The sequence below is a fragment of the Monodelphis domestica genome, chromosome 1 (assembly GCF_027887165.1).
Source record: "Monodelphis domestica isolate mMonDom1 chromosome 1, mMonDom1.pri, whole genome shotgun sequence".
Taxonomy (NCBI): Eukaryota; Metazoa; Chordata; class Mammalia; order Didelphimorphia; family Didelphidae; genus Monodelphis; species Monodelphis domestica.
In genome coordinates, this window is record NC_077227.1 from 760,529,521 (window position 1) to 760,546,417 (window position 16,897).

The 16,897-nt window shown below is 47.1% G+C and overlaps 2 protein-coding genes across 8 annotated transcripts in view; one reads left to right on the forward strand and one right to left on the reverse strand.

Annotated features, from left to right (window-relative positions):
* LOC103094333 (zinc finger protein 850-like) overlaps positions 1-16,897 on the forward strand; it is a 293,282-nt gene that overhangs the window by 36,834 nt on the left and 239,551 nt on the right. For 3 of the 7 annotated variants that reach the window (XM_056825056.1, XM_056825067.1, XM_056825062.1), the window contains exon 2: positions 14,450-14,501. In XM_056825056.1, coding sequence (XP_056681034.1) covers positions 14,469-14,501 — 33 coding nt within the window. In that variant the 5' untranslated portion in view covers positions 14,450-14,468. Of the gene's footprint in view, positions 1-12,838; positions 13,034-14,449; positions 14,502-15,501; positions 15,629-16,897 lie in introns of those variants that run through there. The other 4 variants (XM_056825066.1, XM_056825065.1, XM_056825057.1 and 1 more) reach the window with 4 other exon arrangements.
* On the reverse strand, positions 5,550-12,617 carry LOC130458733 (uncharacterized). The gene is made up of 2 exons (XM_056825304.1): positions 11,831-12,617; positions 5,550-8,354 (listed from the first exon to the last, which is right to left on the reverse strand). Exon 2 carries the CDS (start codon positions 7,359-7,361, stop codon positions 6,696-6,698), a length of 666 nt encoding a protein of 221 aa, XP_056681282.1. The 5' UTR covers positions 7,362-8,354; positions 11,831-12,617; the 3' UTR covers positions 5,550-6,695.

Consider the following 16,897-nt stretch of genomic DNA (forward strand, 5'->3'; position numbering starts at 1 on the left):
AAAATGATCTTTGTCTCCAATGATTAATGTTTGGAAATGACCAAATAAAATAATGTTGCTTTTTTTTTTAAAAAAAGGTATAAGAGGAAAATGCTTGTATAAGAATATTAATAGCTGTCCTCTTGTGGTGGCAAAAAACTGGAAAATGAGGAGGCGTCCCTTGATTAGGGAATGGATAAACACATTGTGGTATCTGTTGATGATAGAATACTATTGTGCTCAATGGAAGGATGAACTGGAGGGATTCCATGTGAACTGGAATGATCTCCATGAACTGATGCATTGAAAGGAGAAGAACCAGGAGGATATTATCCAGAGACTGATACATTATGGCAGAATTGAATGTAATACTTTTCTACTAACAGCACTGAAATAATCCAGGACAATTCAAAGGAATTTATTTAAAAAATGCTATCCACATCCAGAGAAAGAACTGTGCAAGCAGAAATGTAGAAGAAAAACCTATGATTGATTACATAGCTCTATAGGGATATGATTAGGGTTTTGATGTTAAAGGATCACTGTAATGCAAATATGAATAAGATGGAAATAGATTTTGAACAATGAAACACGTATAATCCAGTGCAACTACTTGTCAGCTACTGGAGTGGGGAAGGGAGGAGGTGAGGGAAAGAACATGAATCATGTAACCATGGAAAAATATTCTAAATAAAATAAATACAAAAAAAGATAAATTATACATGTGAAGTCATGCAAAATGCATCCCCATATTTAATGTGTTGGGGGAAAACCCCCCAACAATGATAAGAAGCAAGAAATAAGAGAAAGGGAAAAGTATGTTTCAATCTGTACTGATTTCATCAGTTCTCTCTTTGGGGGTAGAGAGCATTTTTCCTCATTGTTCTTTTGAAATTATCTTGCATCATTGTCTTGACCATGGTATCCAAGTCTGTCACAGTTGATCAGTATTATAATATTAGTGTGTCTGAACAATGTTTTCTTGTTCCTGCTCACTTTACTTTGCATTGATGAATATAAATTTTCCCAGGTTTTTTTCAAACCTTCCTGCTCATCATTTCTTATAGCAGAATAGTATTCTATCATAATCTGGGCATTTACATTTTTGTAAATATTCATCCTTTTGCTTAGAATGTTGATTTTATTGGAATATAATTGGGAAAATATATCTTAATAATGTTTTAATTTCATCTTTATTGGTATTGCATTCATCCCTTTCATTTTTGATACTGTTCATTTGGTTTTCTTTCTTTTTTAGAGTTAAATTAACTGGTATTTTATCTATTAAAAAATAAAACCAGTTCCTAATTTTAAAAAAAGTGATGATCTTTTGATGCAGAGACAGACCCAGAGATGAACAGCCAAGAGTCACGCTCAGATCTAGAGGACATGGAAGATGAGGAAGGAACACGGCCTATGGAGGAAGAACCAGGCCAGAAGCTTCTGACCCCTCCAATGGCCCCTTGGGTCCAAATGAGGCCAGTATTGCAAGTAATCTGCAAGCCATGTCCACTTGTCATGGGCAAAGTCCACCCTTGCCCGAGACTCCAGGGTATCCCGACTGGTGGTGAACAATCAGTCAACAAAAATAACAAACAGAAGACAGCTTAATCATAACAGCCATGGGATTGCTTTGCATCTGACAGCTGCTCCACTTTCCCGATGTCTGATCTTTATTTTTATACCCATTCTCTTGGCATGCAGATACACAAAATCAAAGAGAGAGAATTGGAAAAGTGATACATCAACTTTTAACAAATCACTTGATTAACATTCTATATTCTTGTATTGTGATTACAGACAGAATAAAGGTTGCACACAAGATAAATGATTTATGTCACAGGTGGCTTGATTTTCTCATTACCCTGTGAGGAGTTTTGAGCTTACAAACAATCAAGGAAAATTTCATATTGCTTTTAATAAAATGGAATAATTAATCAGCAGTTCTTAGAAGATGATTCAACAATCATATCATGGAGGCTGAGGGGTCCGGGAACACAATTCAAATTTGGACTGTGTTACATACAAAAGAGTGGTTGGCTTAAACTGTAACCACGAAAATATGGTTTCAAGACAGTGTCTTGAGTTAAATAAAAAATAAAGAGGTCGCCATGGGAAAATTCCCAAAATAGGAAAAACCCAAGTCAGCTGGGTTTTATGGAGACTTAATTAATACAAATTAAGGAATTAATGAAAGGGAGAGAGAGAGAGAGAGAGAGTAAGAGGAAATAATGAGAAAAAGGGCTAGGCCAGCTTAGGTCAGCCTAGGCTTAAGCCTTAAGAGAGAGATCAGTCAGTCTTTTATCAACTCACCACAAGATCCTTCCAAGCAAAACTCTAGTATTCAGAGAGACCCTCCAATTCAGCTTTGGCAAGCTGAACTCTCCTTCAGAGACCTTCTGACCTCCTTTTAAAGAGAATTTTCTCCTATGTCACCTCCCCAAGTTTTCACATTTACCAATCACAGTAGACGTTTTCACAGGACTGACCATTCTTAATTTACACCTGAGTAGACTAAACTTCACGCCTCTTTTGTTAAGTTTGCCCCTTGCAAGTTTGCAAGTTGCCTGACCTTTTAATGATTAATTTGACTTTCATAGGTAATTAGCACCTTTTTGTATTAGATCTAAAAATAGACCCAGCTTAAGGTTTTTTTTGCCTTACTATAAGTATGGGTTAAGTACTTTTCATTGTTCAGTAAGGAGTTTACAACTTTATCTTCCCCTAAAGTATGCCCAAGTATGGGTGGAGTAGAGTTCTCACCTTCCTGATCAAGTACCTTCATTGTTTAAAATGGAGAATGGTCTTAACCAAGTGTTCTGAAGTAGGGTCTGAGAATTTTTAAGATACACAACTGGTGGCTTCTAGGGAGTTACTGATTTGTGTGATAGAGTCACTGAGGCAGACTAAAGCTTGATGTACTTGTACTTATCGCTTGGGCCTCTATGATTGATTTGTGTGCTGACTTCATGAGAAGAGGCTTCTGTATGTGGGAAAGTTTTTGGCTTGGCCTGTAACTGCGGTTTCACTGGGAATTATGTACATAAGTAAAAGTTAACCCATGATAGTCTTTTGGGATTGGGTTTAAGGATCTGATCTTTTGGTGATGTTTTGGGGAATAAGGGTAAAGGTGTTTTGCTCTTGCATTATTCCTTCTGAGACTAGGGGGAATAGTAATCATGCCAATTCATAGGTAAGGGGCATTGATGAGAGAGGTCATGCAAAGGGGATGGAGTGGGCAGTCACATCTCTCCAAGGACCACTCTGTGATCTCCACGGCTACCATGCATGACTCTGTCAAGATGTCGTGGACTGATGGCCCCCAGCATCCACTCAGATGTTCCAAACCAAACGCTGCTTCCGATTGGCCACTACCTTCAGTAACATCCTTCTTCAGCCTTCTACTGAAACTCGGACCACTGCTGGTAACAGGGCCTACATCAATGGGGACCTGGACAAACCTGAACCAGCATCTGATGATGGATCTGAGTCAGAGGAGTGTATCCAGTGGACGTTTCTGTCACAATGAGAGGAGCATCCAAGAGAAACTTTGGATCCTGATGGCAGAGGGACTTCTTCCTGCTGTAAGTCTTCCTGGATTGGCTTCGGACCAACACTGACCTTATCATCTTGTGTGCACAGAGGTCCCAAAGCCTATGGAATGGCCTCTCTGTTACTGAATTTTTTGCCAGCTGCTGGAGAACTCCAGGAGCCAGGCTGGGTCCTGTGTCTTGAGGTACAGGATCTCCTTCTGGGCTGTGAGCGACCTGACCTTCCCAATTTCCTGATGCTCCCAGAGGACACAGCTCTCCAAATCCTACCCCTACTCCGAGCTGCCCATAAACACTTTAATTTTGAGCTGGATCGACCCTTGCTCAGTCCTATGGAGGAGTATATCATTCGAATCTGTTGCATCCATAGCTTTGGCCACTTAATAATAAATGTCTGATGCTAGATTTGAACACAGTTCTTCCTGAGTCCAAGTCTAGCATTCTATTCACTGCTCCACTTTGTGGTTATGGGTATGGGACACACTCACTGATTAAAAGACATGAATGTGTGCTTACAACTAATTAGGACATCCATTCACACATTGTTCTTCTGGCATGTCTGGGAGGCCAGAGTACTTTCTTAATGAAAACCAATTCTGATCATTGCTCACATTCTGGAAAAGCTTTGAATAAAGACTTGTGGATGGCCTGAGCTTCATTTCATTCATCTGTTCAGAGAAGTATCAAACTAAAGGTTAGCTCAGATTGCTTTCAGCTTTGACATTCTGGCTCTTCATTTGACTCTGGCTTCTTCATTGACTCCCAGGTGAGCATGGATGTTTACTTTGGAGAAGGGAAGGCAACAGAGAAATTAGGAATCAAATGCTTATTGATTAACTCACTGATTCTTCACTTATTCCAAAAACAACATAGATCAGAGTTCATCTAGTCCTACTTGGCCCCCATGGACAGAACTACAAACAATGTGTGGAATTTTAATAAAAACCACCTTGAGGGGGCAGCTGGGTGGCTCAGTGGATTGAGAGCCAGGCCTAGAGACGGGAGGTCCTAGGTTCAAATCTGACCTCAGCCACTTCCTAGCTGTGTGACCCTGGGCAAGTCACTTGACCCCCATTGCCTAGCCCTTAACACTCTTCTGCCTTGGAGCCAATACAGAGTATTGACTCCAAGATGGAAGGTAAGGGTAAAAAAAAAAAGCAACCTTGTGATACACATCTGTTAGGTGGCACAGAAGAGACAGAGGCAAACTTGGCAGTAGGAAGACCTCAAATTTGCCTTCAGACACTTAAAAGCTATGTAACCCTGGGCAAGTCAATTTGCCTCTTTGTGCCTCAGTGGTTGCCAGGGATTTAATTTCTAAATCACAAAATGAATTACTAAAGTAAATGAAAGTTATTATAATATTTAAAATAGAAGGAATTACAATATTCACAATAGAAGGAAGATATTAAAGAATGAGAGAGAGAGAAAACTCTGGCTTCTTCTTATACCAGTTTAGAATTTCTAAGTCCCAGTTAGGGGAAGAGAGTCTCAAGAAATTGGGCCTTTCCTGGAGGCCTCACACCTCACTAAGTCAGCCTTTCACTCACAAACAATGACCATCTAAATGAAGTCTGGGTGTCTGTATTCCAGTGGCTTCTCGGAGTCAGTGCCCGAATCTCCACATGCCCAAATGTCAGAATGTCTGTCATCCCTTCAGCTCCGAGTGACTTATCCTTCACTCCAAGCCCGGGTGACTGACTCTGTCTGAAATCATCCGAATATCTGAATCTGAATTACTCTTCAGTCTTTCTCCCCTCTACTTAAAGACCTTTTTCTCCTTTGTTACCTCCTCTATATTTTCACATCTACCAATCACAGCAGACACTTTTCTCCAGGACTGCCCATTCTTTAGTTCTCACCTTCTTTGGTTAGATTATATCTTTTTGGGTTACTTAAATCCTCTTTTGTTAAGTTCACCTTTTGTAGGTACTTAACACCTTTTTGTAGTTAAAATCTAAAAATAGATTGTAGCTTATAATTCCAACTTCATTATAAAGAAAGAGCTAAGTACCTCCATTGTTACAATCAGGACATTACAATTTTATTTTGACTATAAAGAGCTATGAATCTTCATTGTTACAATCAGGAGATAGCTAATCCAATCTTCACAGTTTGGGTAGTAGCTCTAGACCTAAATCTAGGCTTATATGAGCTATCTGTCCTGCAGACTGCCTTGAGGTGGAACTTTGGGATGTGTTTAGGCTTGGGCAAGGGCTCAGTATGTCCTTCTGTCCTGCACTGGGGCTTGGGGCCTCAGTGCAGATTTCAGATTTTAAGAGGCGTGTGGGATTGCACTACTGTTGGCTTTGGCAGGGTCTCAGGGTCTTGTGGGCTTGGGCCCACGTTCAGAACCTGGAGTAGTAGAGGATTTCAGACTCCCAAATTGTTTTCTGCAGAAAAATTGCTTTACTTTGTCCCTTTGTTGATTCCCTCACAGAATTCATTTTGAAGCATTATTTTAAGGGATTTTTGAGAGGATTTCAGTGGTCTGAGTTTTCTTCTACTTTGCCATGGTGGCTCTATCCAACTACTAGTCTTACTTTGTGAAAAATTCAGATCTTAAGAGCTTATTGAAGTATATATGTATATATATAGTAGTCTCTCGGTGATCGAGAATGACTATTGTTTTTGTGCAGTTTCATCTACAGTGTACCCTCATGTGGCTTTGGAGTCAAAAGGCTGAGGCACACAGTTTGTGGCACGTGGGGCCTGGGACACCAGTTGTTACAGGAGGTGCAGTTGTGGCCTGGTGTCAGCGTTCACGCGCAGCGGCAAGACGTCGACTTCGCTCATCTTCAAAGGTGGTGGCAGCATGGTGAATGTGGGCTCGCCAGCTGCTTCTGTCCGAGGCAGCGAGTTCTAGTTGCTTTGGTGTCATGCCAGCCCACTTCAAGTTGGACTTTAGCTGATCCTTGAATCTTTTCTTTGGTCGGCCTTGTTTCTCGAGTCCAGCTGACAGTTCACCCTAGAATACCTGTCTTGGTATTCGCTGTGGGTCCATTCGGATGACGTGTCCAGACCATCGTAGCTGGGCTTTGAGGACCATGACTTCGATGCTGGTGGAGTTGGCTGTGTCGAGGACTTCCTGATTGGTGATTCGATCCTGCCATCGGATCCTCATGATTGACCAGAGGGAGCGTTGGTGGAATTGCTCCAGCTGCTTCATGTGCTTCCGGTACAGTGTCCATGTCTCACAACCGTACAGGAGCGAGCTGAGGACCCTGCATTGTACACTTTGAGCTTCATCACAGTGCTTATACCTCTGTGTTGGAGGACTTTGCAGAGCAGCCGCCCAAGTGCCTGACTGGCCTTTTGGATCCTGGCATTGATCTCGTGGTCTAGGGACCCATCGTTGGCGATGGTGCTGCCCAGGTACTTGAAAGTGTTGACGTTAGAAAGCTGCGTGCCGTCGACTGTAATGCACGGCTGGTTCGTTGGCCTCCCTGGTGCAGGCTGGAACAGCACCTCTATTTTGCCGAGGCTGATAGTCAGGCCAAACAGTTTTGTTGCGGTGGAGAACCTGTCCACAATGGTTTGAAGATGATTTTCTTGGTGGGCCATGAGAGCACAGTCATCTGCAAAGAGAGCTTCCAGGATGAGTCTCTCTGTTGTCTTTGTTTTTGCAGTCAGGCAGCGAAGGTCGAATAGTGAGCCATTCAGTCGGTATTTGATGTAGACGCCCAGGTCTAGATCCATCACAGCATGTCGTAATACTTGAGTGAAGTATAGGTTGAATAGCACCAAAGCAAGTATGCAGCCTTGTTTCACACCATTGGAGATATTGAAGGGATCAGAAGTCTCTCCACCAGATAGGACTTCCTCTGTCATGTCGACATGAAAGAGTTGGATCAGTTTGACAAATTTTGCTGGGCAACCGAACTTGCTAAAGATCACTCACAATGCGTCCCTGTTCACTGTGTCGAACGCCTTCGTCAGGTCTATGAAGACAATGTAGAGACTCAGGTTCTGCTTAAGGCATTTTTCCTGCATTTGCCTCACTGTGAAGACCATGTTGATGGTGCTGCGATCTGGTTGGAAGCCACATTGTGATTCAGGCAGGTTCTGCTCTGAAACAGATGACAGGAGTCTGTTGAGTATAACACGGGCGAGGATCTTTCCAGCAGTGGAGAGTAATGAGATGCCTCTGTCGTTGTCACAGGCTGCTCGTGAGCCTTTGTTCTTGTATAGGGCTATGATGGAGGCATCTCTGAGTTCTGAGGGCACGTCTTCCTCTTCCCATATGCTGGTCAGCACTATGTGGAATGCCTGGAGCGCCTTTCCATTTAAGGCCTTGCACCCCTCGGTTGGGATCCCGTCTTTACTGGTTGCCTTGCCTACACTCATTTGTTTGATGGCTTTTGGGACTTCCTCTATTGAAGGAGGGACATCAAGTTGTTCAATGGAGCGGTTTTGGGGGAGCTGGTCAAGGGCGCTTTGGTCGACTGAAGAGGGTCGGTTGGTAAAAAAGAAACAAACAAAAACATATTTTTTAGGGTCTGATGGCAGAGTTCAAGGCTAACTTTGTCCTTGCTGTGCAACCTTGGATGGAGAAATGCACTTCTCTGGGCTTCCACCTTCAGTCCTGAGACTTGATGAACATATATGGAAAGATTCTTTGGAGATTATGGCTCCAGTTTAAAGAGTTGCCTTTTAAGGAGGAAATGGTATTCTCAACAATAGGCAGGAATAATTAGGTCTTGATGGTTTTATGAGGCTATCAAGTGAAGATGAGAAAAGCTATTTGGTCTCTTCTGCTAAGAATGGCCAGGGAACATGAAAAGGGGCCTTGTAACTTGGGACCTTCCATTGGAATATGGGCACCTGGTGAAGAAATAATATAGAAAAAATGTATCTTGGCCTCAAAAAATGAAGCTATTCAAAAGTAAAATGTAAAAAGTGAAAAGTCTCTAACCCTAAATACGTATCTGTCTGCAATGTAAGGAGGGAAGTGATCAGCTAGATAAGTTTTTGAATTGTAGACATATAGAATGTTCTATCAGTCTAAGGATAACGTGGCATGGTGCATAGTAGTCTGGGCTTGACACCAGGCAGGCATTAAGTACTGAATGTCACTTCTCATACTAGTCAGATGAACCAAAAGGGTGTCCTTCTCTGGGGGTTATTGTGAAGATCAAAGAGACAATATGAACGGTGATTTTCACAATTTTTGACATGTAATTTATTGTTACAAAATCTGAGATTTCTAAGGGACCTTGGTAGGCATATAATTCTACATACATATACATATAAGAGTTTCTAGTCTTTCTTTGTGCCAAGGATTTATTTGTTGATCTGTTGAAGCCAATAGATCCCTTCTCAGAATAATGATAGGAGGCACAAGTGGATGGAGTGATGGACTTGGGCACCAAGAAGAGTCCAGAGTTCTGAGTTAAAATTTTAAGTACTCGTATGAAATTAAAGCATATCACCTCTGTGTCTGCCTCAGTTTCCTCATCTATAAAATGGGAATAATAGTTAACACATGCCTTCCAGAATTGTTGTATGAATAAAATAAGATAATATTTGTAAAGTGTTTGGCAAAGTACTATATAATTGTTGCTGATTTTTATTGCTATCAGGCAGGCAGGCAATAGACATTTATTAAGCATGGAATGTGTGCCAGGCACAGGTGCTAATGCCTGGAGATATGAAAAAAAGGGTAAAAACAAAACAAAACGAACAAACAAAAAAAACAAATAATCTTTGCTCTCAAGGAGTTCACAATCTAATGGAAGAGATAACAAACAAGCAAATGTATACAAACATTGTAGACAGGAAAAATGGGGAATAATAAAGAGAAGAAGACACTAGAGTTAAGAGAAATTGGATAAATACAGTAAAAGTGGTATTTTTTTAGGACTCGAAGGGACCCTGGAAATCCAGGAAGGAGAGATGAAGAAGGATAGTAAAGCTTTTAAATGGGATACACATACACATGCACACATAGTTACAGAGCAGACAAATACTGTTGAACTACAATCATCAAATTTCTCACACAGCTCCAGAGAAGCCCAACATAGTCTAATTAAGATGAAAAAAGAACCCCAAGTATCAGCACCCATCATTTGGTCTTCTATCATCTGCTTGAAGACTTTCTAGCTCCAGAAGCAGCTCATTCCATCCTTGGAAGGCTCTAATTGTTCATGAGTTTTGTTCTTGCTCTTTCTTGTGTAAACCTTAAAATTTCTTAGACTTATAAATGTTGGAAATTTCACCATTGGGAAATTTCATACTTGGAAAATTTCATACTGATAATGGGAACTCTATTGGAATGTGAACCCCATATCGCAAGGGAGGTTCCTCCTCCTCCCTTCTTAAGATTACTTTAGGACAGAAACCTTTTGCTGACAATGGAAAGGGCTGAAGCATAGATCAAAATTTAATTATTCCAATCTCCACCCTACTCAGGGTAACAGGATTTAGGAAGGGCTGCAGCATAGATCAAAATTTAATTATTCCAATCTCCACCCTACTCAGGGTAACAGGATTTAGGAAGGGCTGCAGCAAAGGATCAAGATTTAATTATTTGAGAATATGACCTTCAACAGACATGTGCAAAGCCACAGACCTCTGGGCGGTCCTGGGTTAAGCTAGAGCCACCATTGGCACAGGGAAGACATGGACAGTGATTGGTAGATGTGAGAACTGAGGGGAGGGAACTTGGATGTTTTCCTTAAAGATAGCAGGGTCTGAGGGTTGGGGTGGTTGGTTGGAGAGGTTTTTGCTCTGAGAGGTGGTGCTTTGAGAAGTTTGTTCTGAAGGAAGCTGGAGGTGGAGGCCCCTGAGACTGTTTCTCCATTTTGGTCACGTGATAGGGACTGATCTCTTTTCCTTGCCTCAGCTATCTAAGGGCTTGGGCCTTTTGACGGCTGACTTGAGTTTTCATTTAGGAATTACATAGCTGAATTCCTTGGCGACCTTAAATTAATATATATCAGTCTTTTAAAGTGATTTCCTTGTCACACTTGTTGTCATTCTCTTTTTTTCCTAACATCAGCTTTAAATTGGTTTCTTGGTAACTTCTGCCAATTGATCCCATTTTTTTCCCTTTTGGAAATAAGTGGAAGAAGTCAAATTTTTCTACCATATGGAAGTCCTCCAAATACCTTAAGTATGGGGCTATGTATGACCTTGTTATTCCTGGCAATTGTACTCTCTAAATGGAATTCAAGATCACAATAACGTTTTGGGCTCCACATCACACTTCATTCACATTGAGATACCCTCTCACACACAAAATATGTATTTTTTCCAAACAACTCCTTTCCATTCATGCCTATGCAATCTGATGGTGGTAAATTTCCTTTTTGCACTTAGCTCCACTCGATATTATCTTCTTAGATTAAAAATGAAATCCTTAAATTAAAAACAAAAACTTTCAAAATTATTTTGGATATTGACTCATGCATTTATTAAGCATTAAATTTCCCATCTCATATCACCTAAGGGGGTAACACATTCACAATCCGCATCTTTTTTTCTAAATTATTTATAAAAATAATAAAAAACCAAGAAAAATCCCAACACCTCAAGATTCTTAGACCAGCCCACTGAAGACAGTCTATCTTGTTGGCTTTGAGCCATTCATTACTCCTTGTGTCCACTCAGTCAAACTTTCTGAGTTTTCTTTTTTTATAGCTAATAACAATCGAGGGTTAGCAAAGGGAAGTAATTTCCTCAAAAGAGTTGTTTTTGTTTGTTTTTTTGCATTCTCCCGGTGGGGAAGGCCCTCCTCTTCCCTCTGTCCCCCCACCAAATCCCCCAGGATGCTCTTCGGCCTTCCAGCCCTAATGGCCCCTCTCCCTCTGCCCGGGACACACCAGCCTGTTGGCCAGGAGCACCTTCTCTGGCTGTCCCTCCCCAGCTCACATCACTGTCCTCCCCAGCTTCTCTACAGTCCAAAGGACAATCTCGCCGCCTCCAGGGAGCCCTCCTGATCTCCTCTTCACTTTCCTCCCTCTCTCTGGTCATTATCGCCTGTTTAGCCTGAACAGACTGTACTGGGGGGGGAGGGGCCCTGAAGCAGAGGCTGGGAGACAGGACTCCTGGGTCCTGACAGAGTGCACAAAACTGCATCCGGTTCTGCCCCGCCCACTCTCGGAAGGTCCTTTTAACAAGAAGATCCCAGAGGAAGCTGGAGGCCAGTCAGACCCCACACTGCCCGCGGCTGTATCCTAGCGGAAGGGAGTGACGCCCTCCGCCTCCCGCCCTCCCCGCAGGAGCCCGGCTCCTCTACCTCCGGCCCCGCCGACTCGGGCCCCCCTTCCCGCTGTCCCCCCGCTCCACGCGATCATTACCCAGGCTTGAGGCTCGGCGCGGAGGGAATTTCTGAGCGACCTGAACTTCCGGTTACCCAGAGCCTTCTCCGTCGGCCCTAGTACCTATTCCGGACTCCCCGCTCTGCCCCCAGAGGCTGACCCTCCCCTTTTTCCCACTTCCGGAAGGCATCCAGTGTGAGCTCCGCCTCCACGGCCCCAGGGCCTTCCCTCAATTCCTCGGCGCCTACAGTGGGCCTGCCTCGCCCCGCCGCAGCTGAGGTCTTGGAGGTTTGCCAAGGAAAGAAAACGGTCCTGGGGTCCCAGGCAGGTGCCGTTTCCGGCTCATCTTGGCTCTCAGACGGCGCGGGGGCCGCAGGGACATTCTCTCCTCCCCCTCCGGCGCTGGCTGCAAACCAATGGGGGTGGGCGGCGATTGTGTCCTCGGGGTGGAAGGAGGCCGGGCTCTCTCCCTGCTGGCCCAAAGAACGGCGGGCTTCCTCTGGGGCCAATTTCGTAACGGGAGAGCTCGTGGGCCTGGGCAGAGGAGGCTCAGATCACCAGTGTGGGCGGTAGCGGGCCGGACTGTTCCTCCAATGGCTGCTCCCTCCGGCCCAGAGTTTTCTTGCGGAGCTTGTTGCCGGCTTCTTCTATTTCCTTTCCCAAGACAGGATGGAGGAGAATCTCCGCCTCCTCCTCCCCCCTCCCGCACTGTCTCAGCTCAACTCGGGAGGACCGAGGCCGCGGGAGCCTTTTCCTTCCTCCGGACACCCCCGAGACGGGAGCGCCACAACCTGAGTAGGGGATCCCAGGCAAAGACAGCCCTCTGAGCCAGAGGGGCGGGGCGGGGCGGGGCAGGCCCAGAGCCAAAGGTGAAGGAGGCGGGGCTCAGGTGCGCGAGGAGAGGAGAGGGGGATGGCCAGTCCGGAGGGGTAGGGCGGGGCGGGGCCTCAGCATTTCAATAGGAACGAGGGGGCGGGGCGGGGGCGGGGCAGGCCCGCAGCTGTGCAGGGAATGAGGAGGAGGCGGGGCTTACACTGGAGGCCTGAAAGGGAGGTACGGGAGGAGGGGAGAGGAGGAGGGTCTACCCCAGGCCCGGAGCAGGCAGCGCGGAGGCCTCTGGGAAGCAGGAAGGGAAGGTGGCCCCTAGTTCCCCCTCCTCCTGCTACTCCACGTCCAAGAATTTACCCGCTTTGGTCACTTTACGGGCCGTAGATCTCCCTCCGCGCCGCGCCTGGAGCCTCGGTAATTATCGCGGGGAGCCGCGGGACAGCGGGAAGGGGGGCCCGAGTGGGAGGGGCCGGAGGTAGAGGAGCCGGTCTCCTGCGCGGGAAGGCGGGAGGACGTCTGTCCCGGCTCATAGGGTACAGCCACGGGCAGTGTGGGGGCCCTTAAGCTGGGCTGAGTTCGAATTCTGCCTTTATGAGTCCGTCTGGGGCCGACCCCCTCCCGCCTGTGACTCCTGGAGCCCCGTTCTTTCCCCCACGCCCTGGGACGCTGCAGCTGGGCGGGGTTGGCTGGGGCTGGAAAGGGGCGAGAGGAGCACAGCCTGGGAGGAAATTAACTGCGGGGTACCCTGTATCCCAGGGGCTGCTCTGGTGTCTCATAAAGGTCTACTGTGGCCTCCAGCTTCCTCTTGTGAAAACGTCCTGCCTGGAGGGGGTGTTCCGGGAGGGGGCGGGGCAGTACGGGATGCAGTTTTATGCGCCCTGTCAGGACCCAGGAGTCCTGCCTCCCAGTCTCTGCTTCAGGCACCCCAAGTATGATCTATACAAGCTAAACAGGCGATAATGACCAGAGAGAGGGAGGAGAGTGAAGAGGAGATCAGGAGGGCTTCCTGGAGGCAGCGAGATTGTCCTTTGGACTGTAGGGAAGCCGGGAGGGCCGTGGTGTGAGCGGGGGAGGGACAGCCAGAGAAGGTGCTCCTGGCCAAGGGGCTGGTGAGTCTGGGGCAGAGGGGGAGGGGCTATTAGGGCTGGGAGGCTGAAGAGCATCCTGGGGGATTTAATGAGGGGGGGCAAAGGGAGGTCATCTCAGGGGCTGAGTGGAGGCTGGCAGGAAGGGGAAGAGCCCAGGAGGCCAGCAGAGCCCCTGGAAGGCCCTGCAGTCAGGGATGGGGGCAGAGGGAGGGGGAGGGCCTTCCCCACCCGTAAGAAAAGGGAGCCCCAGGGAGAGTGCCAGGCCTGCCTGGGAAGGGCCTTGGGTTCCAGTCTGGCCTCAGACCCTTCTTGTGCTCTTGGGGGATCCCCAGCTCCAGAGGGTCCCCGGCACCCTCCCCAGCCTCTAGGGAGACCGCAGCACCCCCTCCTCCTCTTCCCCCAGGCTCAGCCATCCCAGGAGCCCCCGAGTCTCCCCACGATGCTGCCTGCCTTGCCAGGAGCTCTGTTGGCCTTCCCAGACTTCCCTGTTCTGCCTGGGCCCCTCCCGCGGGGGGGTGTGGGGGAGGGGAGAAGGGAGGGGGCAGAAGAGGAGGAGCAGATGGAGGGGCTCAGCTGCCCCCCAGACCCTCTTCTCTTCCTAGGCTCTCCCCTGAGGGCAGAGCAGGGAGGCCTGGTGGGCAGAGCTGTGGCCGGAGCTCCATTCAGGGGTCCTAAAGGGCAGGACCGTGAGGGGGGGAGACTTCACAGGGAACTCACTGGGGCTACTTTGCTGCCTCCACAGGGAGCCTGGAGTGCCCGGGATGGCCCTGCAGACGGACAGACTCCCAGCCCAGGTAAGTGCATTCCGGCCCCCCAGGGAAGCCTGTTGGAGGGACGTTTGGTTCCCTCCTGTCTGTCAGGGACAGCCAGAATCCTAGAGATGAGGAGCCCCCGAGAGCCCCCCTTGGCTGTTGTATCCGCCCCAGAGATGACCCCCCCCCTTCTGCTGAGCTCCCTGAGGCAGGAGGCAGAGAAGCAGGACTCGGGCAGTTACCAGACAAAAACAAGTTCCTAGTAAATAGGATCAATAAGTAAATGATCCGAGATCAGCTCAGCCTTCTCCGAGGATGGGTCACCTGGGCTGCCTCCTGAGTCCCCGAGCCCTGTGGAGCACCTTCTCTCCTTTCTGGTGCCTTCCACAGTGTCAGGAGTAAAGACTGATCCGGGGGCTCATTACCAGATTGATGAACATTTATGAGTAAAGAGAGAGGCAGAGAGGCTCAGGCTCTGGCACGGTGAAGACTCACACTGAAGCTGGCTGCCCAGGGACAGAGCAACAGGGCCACAGACATGTGACTGACTCCTACATCCCATCACTGGGGCCCTTGGGATCCAAGCTGCCCTGGAGGACCCCTAGAGATTTGCCTTCACACAACAGAAACTCCTCAGCTTCCTTCAGGAACATCCTGGGCTCTTACAGACTCAGCTTCTACTGCTGGGTCTGACACTGACAATGAGCGGGAAGTTGGGCCCCTCCCTTCTCTGTATGTCAGTTTCTTCCTGTAACTGACCATCCTGGACTCTTACAGACTCAGCTTCTACTGCTGACTCTGACACTGACAATGGGCGGGACTTTGGGCCCCTCCCTTCTCTGTATGTCAGTTTCTTCCTGTAACTGACCATCCTGGACTCTTACAGACTCAGCTTCTACTGCTGGCTCTGACACTGACAAAGGGTGGGAATTTGGGCCCCTCCCTTCTCTGTATGTCAGTTTCTTCCTGTAACTGACCAGAGGTGGGCTCTTCCTTGTGATGTGACTTTCAGCCCTCTGTGCTCTGACTTGGGCTCTTCTAGGAGGTGGTGACTTTCCAGGATGTGGCTGTGGACTTCACGCAGGAGGAGTGGCGCCTCCTGTCCCCTCCCCAGAAGGAGCTGTACAAGGAGGTGATGCTGGAGAATGCCCGGAACCTGCTCTCTGTGGGTAAGGAGTCTGCCACCGAGGGAATATCATCGCCCTCAGCAGGAAGCAGGGTTGGGAGCAGTTTTCAGTCAGGAGGAAGGGACGAGGGCTGGTATGGCGAGTCCCCGAGTCAGGGCCCTCCTGCTGCCTGGTTCTCTGTAAAAGGACTTTGCATTGTGTAATGGGACCTTGTGGCCTCCCTTTGGTGCTCCTTAAGTCTGAGATCAAATATGTGATGGAAAATCTCAGACATGGAAGTAATCTCAGAACTGATTCCATCTTGCCCTGCCCTGGCCTGGAATTGAGTGTCCCAAACCAGTCTGGGAAAACAGTTCAGTAGGGATTTCCTCCTACCTTCTACCCCTTTATAGTAGATCTACTATTGGGAATCTTTTTCTCTAACCAGCATAAACTCATAGCTCACAGCTCCTAGGTGTCCCCAGGAGATCAGGCTTGCCTTTAGTCTTCCCTCCTACTGCCCTAAGCCTCCAGCAGAGCCAGTGAGGAAGGGAAGGAAGGGACGAAGTCTTTATAAGGACTTGCTCTTGTCTCTGGTCTCAGGCGAGGGTTTTCTCTGTAATGTTATGGCACTTCTTCCTCATTTTCATCTTCTTAATTCAGACACAATTACCCCCATTTTACAGATGAAGAAATAGATTTCATAAAGTTGCTTGTTTTTTTTTTTAAACCTTTACCTTCCATCTTGGAGTCAATGCTGTGTATTGGCTCCAAGGCAGAAGAGTGGTAAGGGCTAGACAATGAGGGTCAATTGACTTGCCCAGGGTCACACAGCTAGGAAGTGGCTGAGGCCAGATTTGAACCTAGGAACTCCCGTCTCTAGGCCTGGCTCTCAATCCACTGAGCTACCCAGCTACCCTCTTAAAGTCACTTTTTTTGAGGCACCCACATAGGAATTATTTGTGACAAAATGTAAACTGAGGCCTTCTATTCTCAGGTCTCTTCCCCCCTCCCATTCTAGCTACCCCTCATTTTCTCATAATGGAAAACTATGGAGTGAGTCCTGCCTTCTCTAAAGAAAATGCCCTGGAACCTAACATTCTGGTTCCAGATTGGTTCCCTGACCTCCCCACCTCCTCTCCCAGCCCTATATACTGTGGAGACTTCTAGGAGTCCCCGTAAACCTCCTCTGTGACTGTCAGGATTAATGCACTGGCTAAGAGACATCATTGTCTAAATAAGGATTATTGAGTTCCCCAGGAGAGGAGGCAGAGACTCCCCTAGAGAAGAGTCCACAAGGCTCAGAGAGTTGTGAGGCAGGGAAGAGCAGGC

Excerpts from the sequence above, each read along its gene's own strand:
- LOC130458733 (XM_056825304.1), bottom strand. The coding sequence starts at position 7,361 with ATGACAGAGGAAGTCCTATCTGGTGGAGAGACTTCTGATCCCTTCAAT.